Source organism: Botrytis sinoallii, assembly GCF_014898435.1.
Source record: "Botrytis sinoallii strain Bc 23 chromosome Unknown BSIN_004, whole genome shotgun sequence".
NCBI lineage: Eukaryota > Fungi > Ascomycota > Leotiomycetes > Helotiales > Sclerotiniaceae > Botrytis > Botrytis sinoallii.
In genome coordinates, this window is record NW_024066031.1 from 2,205,488 (window position 1) to 2,225,540 (window position 20,053).

At 42.6% G+C, this 20,053-nt stretch overlaps 5 protein-coding genes across 5 annotated transcripts; 2 read left to right on the forward strand and 3 right to left on the reverse strand.

Annotated features, from left to right (window-relative positions):
• Positions 1-10: 10 nt before the first annotated feature.
• Positions 11-3,286, reverse strand: EAF02_003093 (uncharacterized protein). The gene is made up of 2 exons (XM_038899141.1): positions 2,465-3,286; positions 11-2,402 (listed from the first exon to the last, which is right to left on the reverse strand). Exons 1-2 carry the CDS (start codon positions 3,053-3,055, stop codon positions 354-356), a joined length of 2,640 nt encoding a protein of 879 aa, XP_038761429.1. The 5' UTR covers positions 3,056-3,286; the 3' UTR covers positions 11-353.
• Positions 3,287-6,124: 2,838 nt separating this feature from the next.
• EAF02_003094 (uncharacterized protein) lies at positions 6,125-6,925 on the reverse strand (the record flags this gene model as incomplete). Its single annotated transcript, XM_038899142.1, has 1 exon — positions 6,125-6,925. One exon carries the CDS (start codon positions 6,923-6,925, stop codon positions 6,125-6,127), a length of 801 nt encoding a protein of 266 aa, XP_038761430.1.
• Positions 6,926-10,032: 3,107 nt separating this feature from the next.
• On the forward strand, positions 10,033-11,881 carry EAF02_003095 (uncharacterized protein; the record flags this gene model as incomplete). The annotated part of the gene is made up of 2 exons (XM_038899143.1): positions 10,033-10,525; positions 10,578-11,881. The coding sequence occupies 2 exons, from the start codon at positions 10,033-10,035 to the stop codon at positions 11,879-11,881; spliced, it is 1,797 nt and encodes a 598-aa protein (XP_038761431.1).
• Positions 11,882-14,399: 2,518 nt separating this feature from the next.
• EAF02_003096 (uncharacterized protein) lies at positions 14,400-14,978 on the forward strand (the record flags this gene model as incomplete). The annotated part of the gene is made up of 2 exons (XM_038899144.1): positions 14,400-14,613; positions 14,668-14,978. The coding sequence occupies 2 exons, from the start codon at positions 14,400-14,402 to the stop codon at positions 14,976-14,978; spliced, it is 525 nt and encodes a 174-aa protein (XP_038761432.1).
• Positions 14,979-17,040: 2,062 nt separating this feature from the next.
• EAF02_003097 (uncharacterized protein) lies at positions 17,041-17,722 on the reverse strand (the record flags this gene model as incomplete). Its single annotated transcript, XM_038899145.1, has 2 exons — positions 17,041-17,257; positions 17,340-17,722. The coding sequence occupies 2 exons, from the start codon at positions 17,720-17,722 to the stop codon at positions 17,041-17,043; spliced, it is 600 nt and encodes a 199-aa protein (XP_038761433.1).
• Between the last annotated feature and the right edge of the window lie 2,331 nt (positions 17,723-20,053).

Consider the following 20,053-nt stretch of genomic DNA (forward strand, 5'->3'; position numbering starts at 1 on the left):
TCCTCTGTACTAGTATGGTTGTTCATCTGAACTTCTCTTAGGCTGTGTTGTGATCACCTAGGGTGTTTGGATGGGATTTAGGTACAACTATCCGAAAACATTACTTCATGCTTCCAGTCTACGAGGGATGAATGACTTGTATGCATCTACTGCCAAGAATTGAGATTTAGCAGTATGGAAAGACAGATCTTTGTATTTAATCTATTTCATAAACGAATTCCCACATTGCACCAATCCATCATAGAAATCCTCATATAATCATCACTGCGACCCTCGGAAACAATATCTATTCAACCTCTCAGCAGAAAAGAAGAAAGAAACCTAGCAGAAGAAACCGGCTCTCCCTGAACCCCCTAAATCATCCCCAAATACCTGACTCCAATCTTCGTATCCGCCTTTGCACCCTTAACCCCCACTTTAACCATCTCACCCGGCACCACATCCACCAAATTATCCTCAAACACCACCTCTTCATCTTCACACTCTAGTGCTACCCCTTTCACTGGAACCTCGCTGCTAATTTCCACCGTCTTCGCATCTTCCGACAACTGAACCTGCAAATCCGTGGGTTTTTGCAAGTGTACGTATTTTAGCGGTTCGGGCCAATTGATGTAGCGAGCGATGTGCACGCCGTCTTGGATGAGATAGGCGGCGACTACGGTGCGGGATTCTTCGTCTGCATTGGGGGTTTGCACGGGGACATCCAGGGCGATGATTTCAGTGGAGCGGTTTTCGGGTAGGAGGAGCGAGGAGGCGATGGTTTTGGAGTAGGTTTCTTGACCGGTGATGACGTCGAATGCTTTGACGAGGACGTCGGCTGTGATGTCTTCGAGTCCTAGGTTTGAGCCCCAGATTTCAATTTGGGTTTTCTTGGTGAGATGGGCACGGGTATATTTATCCTTGGGGGTGATGTGTTCTTTTCTCGTGATCCCTAGGGAAATCGGTGCCATTTCACGTTTGACGGTATAATAGGCATGTTTTGGACGGAGATAGTAGTCGACGATTGCCCAGGATGTTACGGGCCAGCAATCGTTGATTTGCCATACTAGAGCACCCCCACAGTATTCCCTACTAGGACCTTTCCATTGGCGTTTCCATAGTCGATAGGCGCTAGCTAGACACTCGGCTTGCATGAGTTGAGTGGAATAGATGAATTGCTCGAGGGGGTCAGGAGCGTAGCGGAAATTTTCGACAAGATAAAGAGCGATACGGCGCTCGTGACCGTCGGCTTTGTTGTGGAAATCGACGGTGGAGGATTGGGCGAAACGGTCCGGATCGTCTTTACCGAGTGGAAGGAATGCTTCTACAGTTTTGATATTTGGGAATGCTTCCATGCCGAACTCTGAGACGAAGCGTCCAACGAGCTTGTCGAAGTTTTGGTACTTCTCTTGAGAACCGTGCCATACATTCCACTGATGCAAATCACCAACGGTAGGATCAGTGGTTTTCTTTCCACCCCATGGACTACCATAGTGATAGTATGTATCTGGAATTAGTTCGGTGCAAGCATCTACTAAAATCTTCTCATATATATATCTTGCTGGAAAATTGGTCTTCAACCAACTCTCGGAATCCTTGTTGTCAAAGTCGTAAGTGAGACCTTCCGATTCTTGGTATTGGTAATCTTCATTATTACCAGCCCAGATAACGATGGATGGATGGTGTCGAAGAAGCTTTACATTCTCCTCGGCTTCTCTCTTCACGGAAGTGAGAAAGTCTGGGAAAGCAGGATAGTTTCCACAACCGAACATGAAATCTTGCCATACCAGAATGCCTAATTCATCGCAAGCATCATAGAAGGCTTGTTCCTCAAATATCCCACCTCCCCAAACTCGAATCATGAACTGGTTTCCATCTGCTACCAGCTTAACCCAATCATAATACTTTTCTTTGCTAATGCGGGGAATAAAGTTGTCGGCTGGAATCCAGTCACTGCCGCCGCAGAATATTGGAATGTTGTTGATTCTGAAAAAGAACGATGTTCCTGGCTGGTCTTTCAACGGGTCCTGCACTAGCTCTGCTCTACGCAAGCCAAACTTCTTACTTTGCGTTGATATACTATTATCGTTGTGAATTAAAGTTGCCGTAAGATCATACAATGGCTGTTTACCATATCTGATCGGAAACCATAATGCAGGATCTTTGATAGTAAAGGCATGGGTAGCATGTCCTTCAGAACAGGTAACTGTCTTACTTGCAACAAGCTCGCCGTCCAAAGTAATATCGAACTTAACTTGCGATGCTTCACCCTGAACATCAGCCTTCGCAACGAGTTCCGCAGTTTTCAAGGATTTATCCACATTGCTTGTGAAATAGACGTCCGAGATGCGGGATGTGAAAATTTCAAGGTTTATTGGTCGCCATGGCCCACAAGTCATAAGGGTTGGCCCCCAGTCCCATCCCTATATGAGGTCAAATGTCAGTGATTTCTAACTCTTCTCCACGCAAGAAGACATTTACATACCCAGTGATATTGTGCTTTCCGAACAGCAAGTCTAGAAGTATCTCCGTTCCAACAGCCCCAGTGATGGTCCGGATATTTCTCCACTATGGCACATCCTTTGAGATATGCGCTCTCGAATGTGATTTCTAGTTCATTTTCTCCCTCCTCTTTTAGGTGAGATGTGATGTCAATCCGTTCTGGTATGAACATATTATCTGTCTTGAGAATCTCCTTTCCATTCAGCAGAACGGTGGCATAAGTATCTAATCCATCAAATGCGAGGACTGCTTTAGTGCCAGATTTGTCTTCTGATGATATCGTGGGCGATGAAAATGTTGTTCTGTATATCCAGACAGTCTCACCAATCCATTGGACGTCTTTTTCTTTCTTTCCCATGAAAGGATCTTCTATGATGCCATTGGCAATGAGATCCAAATGAACATTCGTGGGAAATTGTGCGACAGGGAGAAATTTAGAATCTTCATTGTCCGCCTGTTTGAAGGTCCAATTCTTATCGATTGGAATTATGGTATGCTCAGGCATATTGGATGAAGTCGATGTAGATACAGTTTGATGTGAATTGATATTTGAAAAGGTATGGTCTGTACGCATTGTAGGGAGGGAGCATAAGTATCCTCTAGAGGAGTTGGCATGCGGGTGAAATGATCTATCAGCAACAACAAAGGAATAAGACTCTTCTTATATCTGAGTCTTGCTTAGTTCTCTGATTTAAGTAACAAGTAGCAAGTTCAAGAAGTGTTGTAAATTCATGGATCCCATATGTGAGGTTTCGGAGCTCCAAAATAGGATTACTACGTGCGGGGTCTTCATCCCGCGTTTGACAAAGATTGGGTATTAATAAGTTGTCTTCTGGATAAGAAGGAAGGGATGATAGCTCTTGCGGCCAATACTGCCCAATCTGATTGGTCGGTTGCACACTTTTGCAACATCTTCGCAGAACTAGGGACACTCGGCAATCCATTTATTCTGCATGTACGGAGTGGAAACGAGGAGTTGTGATCATACAGTAGGTAATGTTGGATTGATGATTGGTAATTAATAAGTTGACGAATCAAGGAAGCCATTCGGATTATCTTCGGAGCATTACCTCGGAAGGAGCAAAACAACTTGGAAGGCCGAGCATCAGAACATCCGTACAATCTGGTCATGTGAAACATACTGTAGTCGAAGATCTGTAATGTCACAAGTTGCTGGTGGATTTCTTGATGTCGCTGTCGCACAGCCAAAAGGTATGGACTGTGACAAGCACCCTGGTAGGGCTTTACAAGGACAGCTTTCCGGGATATTGTAACAACAACCCCAAGCATTAAAACGCCGTACCTGCAGAACGACGCCGAGCTTTTCAAAAAGCTTTGGAAATTGTAATGTTGATTGGCGATAGTATCAAGAGCACATGGCAGACCCAAGAGTCTGCTAGTATAACCTCGTTTGACAAGCCATCCATCTACTTTACCCGTTTTGCTTTCTGGGCCCTGATGTGATGTAGTGAAATGTCACAACCTCAAAGTTTATATTGTAGAGGCTTTTTGCACTTCCCAATATATCTTGTTACATCCCATTTTCTCACGCCAATCGTCCAAATATGATTCTATCGGACAGTTTCGGCAAAGTACCCATGCAACAGGACTCGTCGGCTGTCCAAAATAAGGTTTCGGAAGCAGTCCCTCCGCATTTTATAGGAAGAAAACCTCTGCAACAGCTCAAAGTGGTGATGATGATAAATGCACGTCACAAGTATGGGCAAGAGTTTTGTCCAGGTAGCTCATGTTTGCCGATGCCCCTTAAATTTAATTAAATTCAAGGGTTTGAAAACGACCCTATTCCCCGACTCGTGACAGTGTCTATCTATATCTACCGCAACCGGCGTACTACGGAGTATATGTATGCGCGACATGCAATGAGGTCTCATTCATTATTGAACATGTTAAGCCCCGACGGATCTATGTACCGCTGCCGCATCGATGGAACCATATATCTTGTATTCACATGTTGGCAAAACAGGTTCATTGTTGCACCAGTTTCACTGCGCATGCATGACATAAAGATTGCCATTTTCATAGAACACTTTCAGCGGCAATTACAAAATTTTCCCTGACTATAACAGTGCCGTTCTATTTTCTGTATCTTTTTCTTTTGCCAGTTCTTAGCCTGAAGTCGTCGGATCCATCATAAGTTAGTCCCCGAAGTTTCGGGCCTAGTTTATCAAACACTATTCACTCATATTTTAAACGGGAGGAATTACTTCGTTTACATGCAATGTCTCCTCAATATTCTATCCTGTAAACTATATTCGGCAAAGTTCTTTCCTAAATGACCGTACGACATCGTTTAGGGCAACCGATGTCACCAGTGTCCGAGGCTACGGCGGATGCCATGCAACATTGCTTAATACGAGAGAGATATGTACGACTTATCTTGAATGTCTCGCCTCAGAGCCTCTAGACTAGGCAACATGCTTATTTTCTGGCCATTCTGAGGTAACAGACTATTATCTATTACTTTTAGGTGGTATATTTGATCTCTGTAAACTGAGAATAATGCTCATGTGGCCTTGATGCTACCATTCACAGGAGGGTAGTAAGGATAGACCGGAAACTTGTCAAAACCCCCGCAATATTCTGTCTCATGCTCTGAGAGAAACAACACTATGTTCTTTTCCCACAAATCCCCTCGATCCATATGGTATTTCACGGCTTGGCGACGACCATTCTTCATGGATGAAAGACTCTTGGCTCAATATATAATGCAGCTTTCCTTCCTTCTGGTTCTTAAGAATAAGGAAAACGACCAGCCTCACTCAATCTCAAGAACCTTACTATCGAAGCCAAAACTCGAGTTGATGAGTCAAGATCCGACACTCAACAATAAGCAGTGAAGCTATCAATTTCAAACGGTCCTCCATATGATGCAGTAAATTCCACTATAGATCTAATCCCACTTTCAGTAGATAAATCAAAGAAGAGCTGTCCTTTCACCCTTCTTCAAAGGTCTCTCACTGTGTTGACTAATCATCATTGACCAAGAATATGAGATACGCTGTGATTATACCAACCTGTTAAATTCTCCAAATAAACCCCTTGAAGCTAACACTCCGTTAGCAGGTGAACGTAACGATTTGCTTCTCTCTTGCTCCAACGAAAATTATCTTCGATTATAATACTCAAAAAGCTTACCAGTAGTGAGCAAGCATTCTAGATATATTGATATTTCCAATCGGTCGAACTCAAGATGGACTAACCTTGGAACTTAAGTTTAGTTCCTTGGGTGTACTACCTATTTCGGAGCTGATACATATTCACTTGTCGAGAACGTAGCAAAGATAAGGTATAGGCTAAATAATGTTCACCAATTCTTTTACTTGTTCTCCACAAGACCTCGATATGATATGACGGTGATAATATTTTACCAATTTCTCTGGATATGGGTCTGTTGAATCAATCAATTGTCTGAGTACACTGAGAGTCACAATCTGCAGATGATGAATCTTCATGAGACATGGTTTTCAATTCTAACTAATCTTCAATTCTTAAAAGAATGAAAAGAGTCTTCCACCTCAACCTAATTACCAAGCAACAAATAAATCTCGTTGTCCTGTGTCTGCATCGGATATCGGCCTCTTCTAGGAATATCCCTTTCATACCGGGCATTCTCGTTGCTCAACTAACATTGACAGGGTATCTCATCTTCGCTCTCTGACTCCGAAGAAGGATAGACATAACTATCGTCATCACTGTCGAGGCCACGAGAAGCACAACACGTTACACAGAGACAAACACAGTCATCCGCATCCGCAGGAATCTTAGGCGTCGCTAGCTCACTAGCACTATAGGTCGCCACGGTGAACGTGGATTCCTCGTTTCCAACTGCAGGACCATTCTTCCATGGATTTATTATTATCCCACAAGCGAGGTATTCGGTGCCGGTGTTGGGATGAATCGGACAGTGACAGAGGTCTTCACTCTCATCTTCCTCGCTACTCTCGTCGCAATTAGGACAATACACCTCCCGGAATTCGAGAGTTTTCTCGTCAGAATCCACATAACCATTAAATTCCAGCCAAAGTTCGTCTCTTTTTTCCTGCATCGCAACAAGAGCTGTCATCAAGTTCAAATCTAACATGCAAAGGTTCTCAATTTTAGAATGATAAATGTTGCTTTTGTCGACGCAGATTTCATGCCAGATGCTTAGATATTCATCGAGAATTTGGGACATAGTACGTATCTTATCTTTGTTGTATGGAAAGACCATGCGGCGGAGAACTTCGAGGGTAGCTTCTATAAAAACAGCTGATTTTTTGGGATCATCAAGACCTGGAAATGGGAATTGAGGAGGATTTGCATTAGAGTTTTGATCCTTGGCATCTAATGCGCTTTTTTCCATGACTATGACTGGAAGTGTGACGCCCGGGGTTGCGTCTCTGGGGGTAGGTTGGGTTTCCGCGGCGGGTTCTTCGCTGAACATTGTCGAAAGCTTGGATGTATTTCCGTATGGAGGTTGAAAGACGACAATGATCAGAGTAACGAATTTTGGCGTGGAAGAGGGCAAGTATATGTATTTAGGAACAGAAGTTTGCAAACTTCTGCTAGACACTAAGCATTCTCTAGATGCGTCTCAATATGACCAGCCAGCAGAATATTATCTCGTAGTAGATAGATTTGACTTCCGCCATTTGGTTTTGAATCTGCACAAAGCCATTGAAACACCATGGACAACCTCAAAGTTACGAGACGTGAATGGAAAAGACTCAATTTTATGGAAACGAAACAAGCAATTCCTATAAAAGGGCTCAGAGAGAGATCACGTGGAACGTTTGGTCTCAAGATCGCATTGATCTAACTGTCCGCTCCACACTTATCATGAAATTTGCAACTCCGCTACAACAGAGGCGACATTCATGATAGTTTTTAAGAAGCTCACTGTGCTATCTGCGCGAATTTGGATGCCCTTTTTTAAACTTTAAACAAAAACATACATGAATGCATTCTTCAGGGTAGAGATACCGATGTGAATAATGTTTCAGATGCCGCGAGAAGATCGTTGTGCCGATATTCCGGAAACATTTGTACTTAGCTGGACTATATAATCAAATGCTCATTATGATAATAGTGTGATACAGTTTTTTGATGCTCTTTGACGATGGGGGGAGCGTTTCGTCCTCTTCCCCTAGTGAAGCCAAGAAAACAATGAGAAAAATAGTAGAAATACAAAGGAAACGTATTCTAGAACAATGCATACAGTGTATGCTATAATATAGCATAATAATATACTGAATCGGATTGTATATTTATATTGCGCAATGTAGTCCTGCATAGTGTATTGGTGCTGTAAAATTACATTATTTTGAGGCTCTTTGATATCAGAGGAGAGAGGACTATCCCGCCCTTTTCTCCTAGCGGATCAAAGAGCTAGTGCATGAAAGAATAGAAGAGAAGAAGGGGGGGAGATGATACTAAAGGTATGCTATAAATCAACTTATGCGACGCGCATTAGAACAGTCCAAAAACACTAGTCTCTGTGCTCACATACTCTATTGCGTAAAGGAAGTGATTTACTGACCAAAATATCGTAGGTAGACTCTGAGTATTCAAGTACCTTGATTGTCCGATTCATTGTGGAAAATGGAATGATGTGTGTTCGACACTTCGAAGTGACCGGATTCCCCATCTTTGACCGAACTTGGTCTAGAGATCCAATAAGCACCTTGCCAAACCAACAATATCATTCAATAATCGATCCGTGAACGTAATATTTCGACCCACACGAAATTGAGTTATTCCCGACGTTGTGGTTTGATTTGGATTCTATCCATGTATGCTTCCCCTGCTTATCATCCTGATAGACATATTGAATCTAGTTCAGTTTCAGGGATTCTTAATTCATGGATGCCATGCGACAAAATGGGGTCGATTAAGAACAAACTGTTGTCCAAAATCTCCGCTGTGATAGAATTTGACAGTCTTTACGAGTGTAATTGCGAGCTCAAGCCCGAGTGCAAGTGCAACTTCGTATCTAATGTCCATTGACTGAGAATGAAGTATCCTTCAGAAAGAGATTGAAAGATTGAGTCAAGTTCAGAGACCGCTGTACTTCCCGAAAAGCTGATTTTGTCTAATTTTTCGGTCCTTGGTCTCGAGAAAGATTGGAGAGTCCGTTAATCCCTCACTTGGCACATGATAATATGAGGTCACACATCTAAGCGGTGATAAGGCCGATTGGATAAGTAAATGCAAAGACAAGGGCAAGAAACAAGGGTTGATGACTTGGATGCATCTGGCATTCTCGTGTTTGTTCCGCTACTGCGAGTAACGAGAGTGAGCTCATGTAGGTTAATGTAACTACCTAGGCAAGAGGTAGCTGATGGGCTGAAATGCGTACCGCGGAATGAGAAAAAGAATTGATCACGTGTCAGAGTAAGATTTGCCGAAAAACCATCGTTCCCTCCAATCACGAATCTTCAATTTTCACAACGATGCCATTCACGGACATGAACCCCATCAATATTCGAGACCCAGCAAAAGATGCCTGCCTGTACTCGTCGCCTGCTTCTGTGCCACCGGAGGATTTTGTCGTTAGGCAGAAGTCAATATCACAGATAGCACGCTGCTGATTGTATCGTTCACTTCCATTCGTTGATTCGGTCCCATCACTATCTTCTCATTAGATTATTAGAGATACCACAGGCCGCGATTAACCATCCGAGCCATCATGTAGATGTGAGTATTGATGTCCTCAATATCCTCGATACTCTACCACTATCGAGTTCAAATCAGATACAGTCAGATCTTAGAGGCCGCTCTTGCCTGACCTCTGCTGCATCGAAATGCTCGGTGCTTACAACGTTGCACTCATGAATTGTCATGGTAAGTCATTGCCACATGCCAAGCACATGCGATTGGTAGTCGGAAGTTAGAACAAGCTTTTCCAAGCCTTTCCTACAAGTTACAGATAACTGTTTGGCTGGCGCGCAGAAAAGAACGAAACATGAGTTGACAGGTCGAAGGAAGGGTAACTGGTGATATCAGCGTTCAGTTTGATGAGACTTATCTCCTGTTAGAAGCCACCGTCTTGAATAGGAAGGTGTGCATGCCGCCATGCTTTGACCCCGGAAAGTATTATCAACATGATAAACTATTGGCTACTTTCCGAAGCTTTCAAACTTTATTTACGAAATTGTGTCAAATCATCAAGGTTTGGCGAACTTCATCAATCATTCTAGAAAGCGAGTCATCCAATAGTAATTCATCGCGATCGCAATTCTTGGCCTCTCTTCAAACCCTTGAGTATTATGGTCCTTATCGTTGGTGGAATACTTACTGGTTGCATCGAATGCAGTAATAATATAGTTGATACTTGTCTGCATGATCATCATGTTAGCTACTTGAAGAAGGTGTGAACGAAACGCCACTTCTACCCCTCCCATGCATGTTTTTCGATTGAGTTATTTGATATTTATATACTCTCTCTTCCCGTCACAATGAGCTAATTCATGTTGTTCATTCATTATTTTTATTTTACAGCAAGCCTTGGAGACTATCCCCTTGACTTGATCTACCCATATATTGCCCAGCATGACTACACCCATGGCAAATCTCGCCTTGGAAGGTGGTGATCCGCGAGATCCTCATCATCCCGTAACAGGTGATGCGAAGGCCACGGAACTGGCGTTGCCTTCAATACACGACCCCAGTATTACTTTTGAAGAATATGTATACTGGGCCGAAATCACTCGTGCTGAGGAAAAAATTGCAAATGAGAAGTTTGTTGCGGCTCAAGGACCGAGAAGTTTGAAATCCACGATCACAAATCGATTTTCCAAGGGAAAGGGCGCAAAAGATTCATTTGACACCCCACCCACAACAACCTTAGCTTCAAATGAAAAGGACGGCCTCGACGAGAAGTCTGTTGTTCCCGGTAGATCAGTACAATCCGCTGTCTCAGAGGCTGAGTGGAAGACCGCGAGTCGTGCTGTCCGTACCGCTGGTTGGTCAGGTGTCTTTTATCTCATCACAACTGATATTCTTGGACCTTTCAGTGTTCCTTGGGCCTTTGCTCAAATGGGCTGTAAGTAGATCAAATATTCAAACATCAAGAACAGTACTAACACAAGCTACAGACGGCCCGGGAATTGCTCTCTACACTGTATTCGGAGGATTTGCTTTATATTCCGGCTGGCAAATTTTCAATATCTTTCTTGCGCTTGACTCGGATAAATATCCTGCAAAGTCGTTTGCTGACCTATTCTTCCGTGTTTTTGGTACTTGGGCTCGTCATGGTATCAATGTCGCCCAGTGTGTCCAACTGCTATTCACTGTATCTATCCTCATCCTCTCCAACGGTCAATCCATTTCACAAATCGCCAAAGGAAATCTATGCTTTATTGTTTGTTTGATAGTTTTCATGGCTGCTGGTATGATCTTGGGACAAATTCGTACTCTTCAAAGGTTCGGCTGGCTCGCAAACTTCGCAGTTTGGATCAATGTCCTCATTATTTTCATCTGTATGGGTGTCGTAGCCAATTCGCCTCCTAATTATGCTACGGTTGAAGCTAGTTTCGGAGATTCCTTTGGCCCAGGCAAAGTTCACGTTTACGGAGGAACCCCGCCCAGTGGCAAAGCAACCGGAGGAGATGGATTCACCGGATCTCTTAATGGACTTAACCAAGCTGTCTACTCCTACGGTGGCGCTATGCTTTTCGTTGCTTTCCTTGCCGAAATGCGACATCCAATGGATTTCTGGAAAGGCCTTATCTGTGCTGATCTATTCATCTACTTTGTGTACATGTTCTTCGGTATCTTCGTTTATTCTTACCAAGGTCAATATTCGTTCAATCCTGTCATCCAAGGTCTCTCGCCCTACAACTGGCAAACCGCAGCAAACATCATGAATCTGATCACTGGTCTTATTGCCGCCGTACTCTACGGTAACATTGGTATTAAAGTGGCATACATTGAAGTTTTCCAAGGTCTTCTCAAGGCACCACCTTTGACCACAAAATCCGGTAAACTTCTCTGGATTGCAATGGTGCCTCTATACTGGGTAATCGCTTTCGTTGTCTGCGCTGCAATCCCTCAATTCTCTTACATTTCTGGTCTCGTGGGTGCGCTCTTTATCCTCCAATTCACATACACATTTCCCGCTATTCTCGGGTTTGGATATCAGATCCAAAAAGATGCTATGCTTCCAGGAGAAGAGTCATTTGATCCTTCAACTGGAACGTATAATTATATTGATAGAGGTGTCAAGAGATGGATTAGAGGATTCAAGGTCAATTGGTTGTTCAACATCTTCAACCTCATTTACTTCCTTGGGGCTTTGACAACCGCGGCGTTAGGTATATATACTAGTTGTCTTGGCTTGATGAGTGCTTTTGATGGGGCTAGTGCCGCAACTAGTTTTGGTTGCACGCCACCTGTTTAGATGCGTGGAATCTATGATTAAAGAATAGAGTCGGTGGTTGGAATTGCGCGGGTGGATTACCATGAAGCGGGAAAGGATGGTGGAATCAAGACGTGTGACGCCAAAGTGCGGAAAGGAGATTTAAAGTGTCTTTGAGAGGCATTGAGTCATGTTCATGTTGCAAAAGCAATTCTTCGGAGACAAATGATGTTGGTCGTATGAAAATCTAGTGGAGCTAGGTACTTTTGTTTAGTCCTACCATCACATTTTAATATTAATTTTGCTGTATGAAAAGTCAGCGCAGTATGTTTGAATTCGTCTCAACATCCTGATATATTTCAATGTTCAACTACAGGTCAATATTTCAATTCGTCTCAGTATACCAATTCATTTCAATGTTCGAATCCAGTTCGATATTCTAGTCCAGCTCAATATTTGAATTCGTTTCAATGTCTGAATTTATTTCTACATTCTAATTCATTTCAGCATTCTCATTCAATTTTAGTATTTCATTTCATTTCATTTCAGCATCCAGACTCATTTCAGTAGGTAGGTATTTGAAGTCTTTTCATCTCTTGGAAATCAAGAAGTTTCGATTCGATCTACGAGAGATTTGATTTGATCATACACCATTCAACTCGATCGAAATTCACCCTCTGCTTGTGATTATTCAAGAGTCTGGTGACTGGTTCCATGAGATGTGCATCATGAGTATCATGGTAATGCCACCATTGTATCTTTACCTAGATAGCTAGGGTAGACAATACATCTGTTCAAAGCCTCCTTCACACTCCCACTCCCACTTTATTATCCACTTTTTTTATCCCCATCCTTAAGGGAGGCTACTCCCACTTCTTCTCACTAAATAGAACTAAATTCCCCCGTCAAAGTCCCTCTATTTGGATGATCTACTCCACATTGCAAACTTTATGTTCACTGTTCACTACTCACCATTTCCATCTTCAGACTTCCAAATTTCAGACTCCAGACTTCAGACTCCAAGCTTCAGACTCCAAACCGCAGTATCACTACATAGTCGAGCATGCAAGTAAGAGAGGAGCGAGTGGGGAAATAGAGTGAGGTGCGAGATGATGTTAATGACTAGTTTATTTATAATATGGTATTGTTTTGGGGAAGGAGATGAGGGAGGAGATTTAGAAATGGAAGAGATTATTTAATCACATATAAAAACTATACGTAAGAAAAAACTTCCATGATATGCTGATATTTGTAATTATCAAAAGTATCAAAGATGATTTTTATACTGCGTAAATCACATGACGAAATATTGACGAATTCGGCTTAGTGGATTATTCGAGAAACAACACATTATATCGATACCTTCGTCCAAGAAATTCCTTCCTCCTTAGGCGTTAACCAATATTCAACTTCTCACTTCCCTCCTCTTCATTATATTATCATTATCTCTATTCTTATTATGTCAAGCTTCAATCATCGCTATTGTATCTACTGGCCGAGTCTACGGTAGAATCGTAGTTAATAGTGAAAAGCCCCAAACTATTTAGGGGAACTCTCACGCACGCCTCCTACGATGGATCTACAATTATGAGGCAGTATACATAGCACTACATCAGATTTGCACTCAAAAAATCATTTATCATGATTTCCGAGCCTTTTCAGTATCGTGAAAGTCACGTTCGTCGTGCTTTTGAACCCAGCTATCTTTCCTGGAGCTCTCTTTCCTCAAACGTATGTTTGTCATTTTTCCTTCTAGTGCTTTTATATATTTCATTGATTGGAATGTTCCTTCTATAAATGGGTGGATTTGTTAGGAATGTCCAGAAGCGTTGTTGCCATTGGCTATGGTGCCTTCCTGCTATCATGAGGTTGTCCCCGATTACATTGAACACATCAAATCCATCAATCTTCCATCCCTTCTTCTCTTCCTTTTCTTCTGACATACACAACAGATTTAAATTCATTTGCATCCGTTCATTTGATAGGTACATCAATCAATCCTCTCAACGTCATCTTGAATTTCTTTTGTGGAAAAGAACAGAGATTGTCTGCTTGTGGTGGATTTGAGTTGATTTTGCGGATTATTCCAACATGTAAGTGACCACTTACATTTCCCTCGTTCAGTTTATCAGGATCTCTCTTTTGACATATGGTTTTTCTTCGTTTGTACAAACAACATTGATTTCAAAAAGTCGAGGTGTTAAGAGAGAAATCCTTATCACCATGGCCTTTTGTGAAATATGTTCATCAACTCAATCTCTCTTCTTTACACTTAACATCCATTTGACAGACAAAGGTATCGAGGGAAGTCTGCGATGCCATGATTTGTATGGAAGCATAGTATGAAGATTTATTCAACAGCATATATGATATTCCCCATCTACACCAGCGTGTCTGTCTGTCTGTGGATTCATCAGAAGTTGATATTTCCATACTCATGTATATAACGTGTGTGAACTTGATGATCACTACTAATGATTGTCGCTGGTACAGGCCGCCGCGGAGTCCCAATCACGCTGATCCTCAACCGAAGCAGGCACCAAAGTCAAACCCAAAGACGATGAAAGATGCCGAGCCCCAATCAAAGAAGACGTCGGATTCAGGGTCAAATCCACAAGAGCAAGAGAAGCAAGACAAGAAACCTATCTCTGATGCCAAACGCCAACGAGATAAACGCCGATGGAAGAAGTATAGCGAGAAGAAGAAACAGAAGAAGCAGGCGAGAAAATTGAAACAGCGGCAAAATAAGCAAAAGACAAGCGAAGAACTTGATGGTAAGTTTTCTGGCAAAGAATACGATAACCAGCATGTTTAACAATCTTACGCAGGAATAAACAACAACAAGAACAAGCTACCACCAACGCCCCAACTAAACCCCACCAAATCATTCCCGAATGCAGCTCATGATGAATTTTATGGATTTGGCGACCCCATGTCTATAGATGAGGATGATGATGATGATGATGATGATGATAGTTCTCTTCAAAACTCTACTGTCAGCGTTACTGTTCAGCCTGTCGGTACTACTACGATTAATCTGGACAGCACCTTACGAGCTATTGCTAGGAACGCACGACTTCAAATAGATATCGTTGACGCAAGTTACCAAAGTCAATATTCAGGGACGAAGCTGGAATAAATTTGAGGACTTCCTTTCTGATCTGAAGTTGATGCCTCCAGATCTATTTCGACCTTACCAATGTTCAATATGCTCTGATTACACTGTTGGTAAAAGATATTCGTTGAGAACTCACTATATGATGAAACATGAGCAAGCATTGGAATTTCCAAAGCCAAGTCTCAAAAGTCCTTGGGCAATGGACCTTTTAGCATGGAAATGCCAATTATGCCCACCTGGATCTCTGCAGGGGCTTCACAGCGAGAGGACCACACTCAAGAATCATCTCCAAAGTCAGCATTTTAATAAATTGTGATTATCAATTCACTCGCGCTTTATCTCCTGCGAAGCTCACCAAAGCTACATTGGCAAGCTGTCTCACAGAGTTAGCGGATTCCATTCTGGCAGTTTTATTGTTTATCATGAATTGCTCATAATAGTTGCTTTTAACGGAGTATATTTGGTCAAATGTTGTCGACGTAAATGAAATGGTGGGGAAGGGGCGCCGGGGAGAAATAAATGTATATATATTATCAGTTTGCTATATAAGTTAGTATGCTTCAGCTTGCTTGTAATATACATTGGGTTCCCAAAATTATGGTCGCGCCTTAATCTCCTAATTCAAGTTCAAGAAAAAAAAGTGAAGTCGTCTTAATTTCATAATAAAATTTCAATCAACCAAAAGTGAAGTCGTCGTCTCGCTCGCACCCCACGAAGTTCAATTTTGACGCACTTAATTTACTTTCATTCAATACCCACATTCAACATTCAAAACTCCTAATATCTACCACCTCTTGATTTGGCACTCAGAAAATCGGAATTAGTGAACCTTCTGAAATCGAGAATTCAATTCACGTCGAGATTTCTACCGAGAACGAAAACCCTACGGAAGTAGAAGCTCCCGCAGAGGACGAAGAGCTCAAGGGAATTTTCGAATCGATCTAGTCCAACACATATTTATGGAGATTGTAGTATGGGGTAAGTCAAAATTTCATTCCTCCCACATACTATCCATTAGCCTTGACAATCCAAATCCCACTCCGCCCTATCCCTCCCCATCCCACATCTACCTCTACATCTCCCTCTTTCTCTCCCCTAACTCCCTCCTCGACTCCTCAAGTAGCTAATCAATGATCCCCAAACCCGCAGCATCAACACACCAGCACCAGCACCGAGCTTTCCACCCCTCCATCCTCACCCCTCTCCGCTCGCCTCACTAACCTCCAACTCTCAAGTCTCCAAAGCATCACCATTCATCAAGAAAGTCTCTACCGGTAGGTATGCATACCTCAACATTCAACATTCAACATGAAATATAACTAGACCATTGACACGGCAACGAATCCATCGTACTTAACATTCAAATCATATCTAATACAGTGCACAATGGTGATAGCCGTAAGAAAGCCCACTTGCTCTGCTCATTCATGAGTTCCATTGTGGGGGAAGAAGTACTTGCTTCTTTTCCCAATATCAGGGTATTAGCAACAATCGAGGGAGCGAAAGCCTTTTCGGGGGTATGAAGAGCTATTATAAAAAATGATGTATAGGTAGCTACACGGTTGAATGATGTAATATTGAGTTTTAAATTAGAAATTGCGGGAATGAGAAAAAAGTAATGTGAAATGCATTCGGGATGTTTGGCTACAGGAAATCCTTCAGCTTGTGTATTGGACGAAAGCATAGTTGAAATGAAGGATTTTGGTGCAAGATGACCCCAGGCATGGTTAGGTATTCGAGCTGGACATAAGAAATAACATCGTATGAGTGAAGTAAGTTCCACCGCATTCAGTAGACTACTACCAAGCGTAGACCCATGGATCTTGTGGCATTTGAGAAGTGGTACCCCAGAAAATATTCCGACTTAATTTATGATTGTTAATATGCTCCATTTATTGACGTCTAAAAGATATCAATCTGCTATTTTTGACCCTCTCCTCCAGTAAGCGAGTCAGTCGTTTTTCAGCTAGATAGCTTCCCGCCCTTCCACTCCCCACTCCCCAGTCTCCTGACCTCGGACCTTCTAGCTGCGCTTCGTCCTCCACCCTATCGTCATATTTTGTCAATATTTATCTGCCTCAATTTATACTTTTCTCCAATCAGTCATACATCTTCCCACACATCCTAGTCCCGCAACATCCACAACCTTCTCATGCCAACTGAGCAACACACTCATTGAAGAGCCGCTACTTTCATTCTGTGCCCCTGGTCTTCCACCTCCAATTTGTGAGAAGCCACCGGTGCTTTGAGGTGTAAGTTTACTCGAGCTTGCATTTGCCTTGGATGCCATGCCCTTATATCTACCATCAATATCAAATCATTAGCACATTCTCCTAAAGAGTTTCAACTCCGCACCAATAGAAATTCAAGTATGACACGCACAAATATTTCATCAAACAGTCCAATGCATCTCCACCCCCCTCACTAGCCATAACCCTTTTTAACAATGGCGTCATCTCGCTCGCCTTGATACTCTGCAACACTTCCATCACAGTACCCAAATGCACCTCCTTCACCGAATCACTACTTCCATACGGAGCATTTTCGAGCGCGCCCCGAAGAGCACCCTCTGCATCTCCTCCTCGAAGCAATTGGCGTATCTGCTGAGCTAGATTACGGATATCGGCATCGGAGACAGGGGGAAACTGGGCGGAGAGAGTGGAGATATCGAAGTTGGTGGAGGAATCGGGATCAAGAGCGTCGATGTTGATGGTGCGCCAGTTGTCGGAGAGAGTGGCGTTGGATACTTGCTGGATGATAGACATGGCGGAGGGATTGACGAAGGAGTATGCGAATGGGCTTGTGGTTGAAGTAGCGGGGTTGTGAGTTTGGAGTGAGTTGGCGGATTGAAGAGTTGTCGATTCCGCTAGTTGATGCTTTTGTAAGCTGTAGAGTGAAGATGAATTTCCTTTTATTGATTTCACTCTTCAGATTCGTGAGTCTTGAATCGTGGTCGAGTGATTCTTGTTGTAGTGAGTGTTGATTTCAATATACCATCAATGGATGGGTGGATGACAACGGTAAGCTCCTGAAGCCTCGCTGTAATTACATAACGCATCGCTGTTCTACGGTAACCTCTTGGACACACCATTTCCCATCTACGTTCAAATCTTCAAACCACAAACGCATTTCTACCCCCTTCATCCTTCTCTGCATATTCCAGAATCGCGTTCGTTCGTTTGTCCCTATCATCCCATCTACCTATTTATCCGCTGCAGATCTCATCATATTATTATTTAAACCCAGATCGTTATCGCACAGAGACGCATACCTACATGCTCCATACATACATATATATCACATCACACGTAAGATTTCTATCTGACTTATTATAATACCCAAGGCGGTACTTGCATTCCGTCCACTTCCAAGAGAAAGTAAAAATGTATATTTGGAATTTTACCAATATATTGATTGTAGGGGAGGGACATCTTTGCGAGGGAGGTATGAGCGTATGATCGTATCTCGAAACCTTTGCTTTTGCATTTATTGTTTGTACTCACTTGCTTTTTTCAAGGACAAACATTATATATATCTTGATTCGGGAGAGCTGACTCGGATACGGGAAACTTTGTTTGTCTGAGTTTCATGAACCCTTCCCGATGAAATGTGATGTATTACTTTTGGTTTAAGAGTAGTTCTAGACTTGTGTAGATCGATATGGGGAGATGAGAAAGAGGACTTGTTTTAGTGATCTTACTCTTTGCTCAATTGGTTACGTAGCTTCTGAGATCGATATCGAAGTTGGCACATGTCAATGTCATTAAGCAGAATTGGGAGAGGACAGACTCAAAGTATTAAAGTGGTGATTTTGATTACTAAAGTTTAATTATGAAGGACCCTAAAGCCAAAGTGTGCTCGATTGCTCTTCTGAACTCCTTGCGGAGATATCTCTTGTACAGTTCTAGGTTGGGTATATGGGTTCCACCTCCATCCCTCGCTCGTCGATCAGGAACCAGTCCGTGAAAGCAGGATGGAGAGAGCGGAGACCAATCTATCTCTCATGACAAACAAAACAAGTCGCTGCGCAGGTACAAGCAATAGAAGTGCAAAAGCTTTGAAAGAATAGTATAGAATACAAGATAATAGTGTAAGTCTTTCTTCCAAGATACAAAGCATACAAGTCCCACCAGTTCATCAAAATTCCAAAATATTCCCATCGTGTACAAAATTCCCACGAGGCGTGCCCAATCCGCGAGGAAGATAGCAACAGACCCTTTCTTTCCAAAAACAAGTGTAACGCACCAAACGACCCAAGGAAATGGAAATAGTACAACCAGCAAGTCTATATGCAAACCCTCGCAGAAATACCAAAGACAAAACACACAGGAGTGCTCCTAACCAACCAAACATTTTTAATATCCCGAGCGATTCCCAATTTTTTGTCCGAACCATTTGAAAAGAATAAAAATACAGTGCAAGTCTAAAAACACCAAAAAACCAAAGAAACTGCCGCAGTGAAAAAGGGAAATGTAAATGTGTTGAATGAACAACGAGCCCAAGTCTAGATGCAACGCCTTCCCTTTCTCCCAAAAATTTGTGTATCTGCATGTAATTCCGGAAAACTCGCAAGAAATCAGACCCCGAAGAAAAGACTTTTTGATGGGCAGTGTGTACTGTGGATCGAGACCGCCATCCTTTCTTCCGAGTGAACTTTTGAATGTGAGGAGTGCGATTGAGGTGTCTCAGAGTCGGATAAGATTATCGAAGTTGTCTGGAATGTAGATAAAATCGTGTGGAGAATGGATTGGGAGGGGTCAAAGTCGCACGCAGCGCGAAAAAGGAAATTCGTCGCGAATCGTAGGCAAAATTATTATACAGAAGGGTATTGTTGACCAATATTAAAAGCATGATTTTGTCGAATAGTGTATGTTGAGAATGTTAATCAGAGTAAGAGATGGATGTGTGAGAGCTGTGTCGGGAATCGTGAGGTTCGAGATAGACGAAGCTGGAATCTGGGGAAGGGTAAAGGGTAAGGAGTTGATGTGGAGATATCCTCTACCGGACCTAGATCCTGCGTATCCATGAGGTCCTCTGATGGTCGTGGGCCATTTCGTGGACAATCGTGAAAGGGATGAGGTTCATCAAGGCCACTT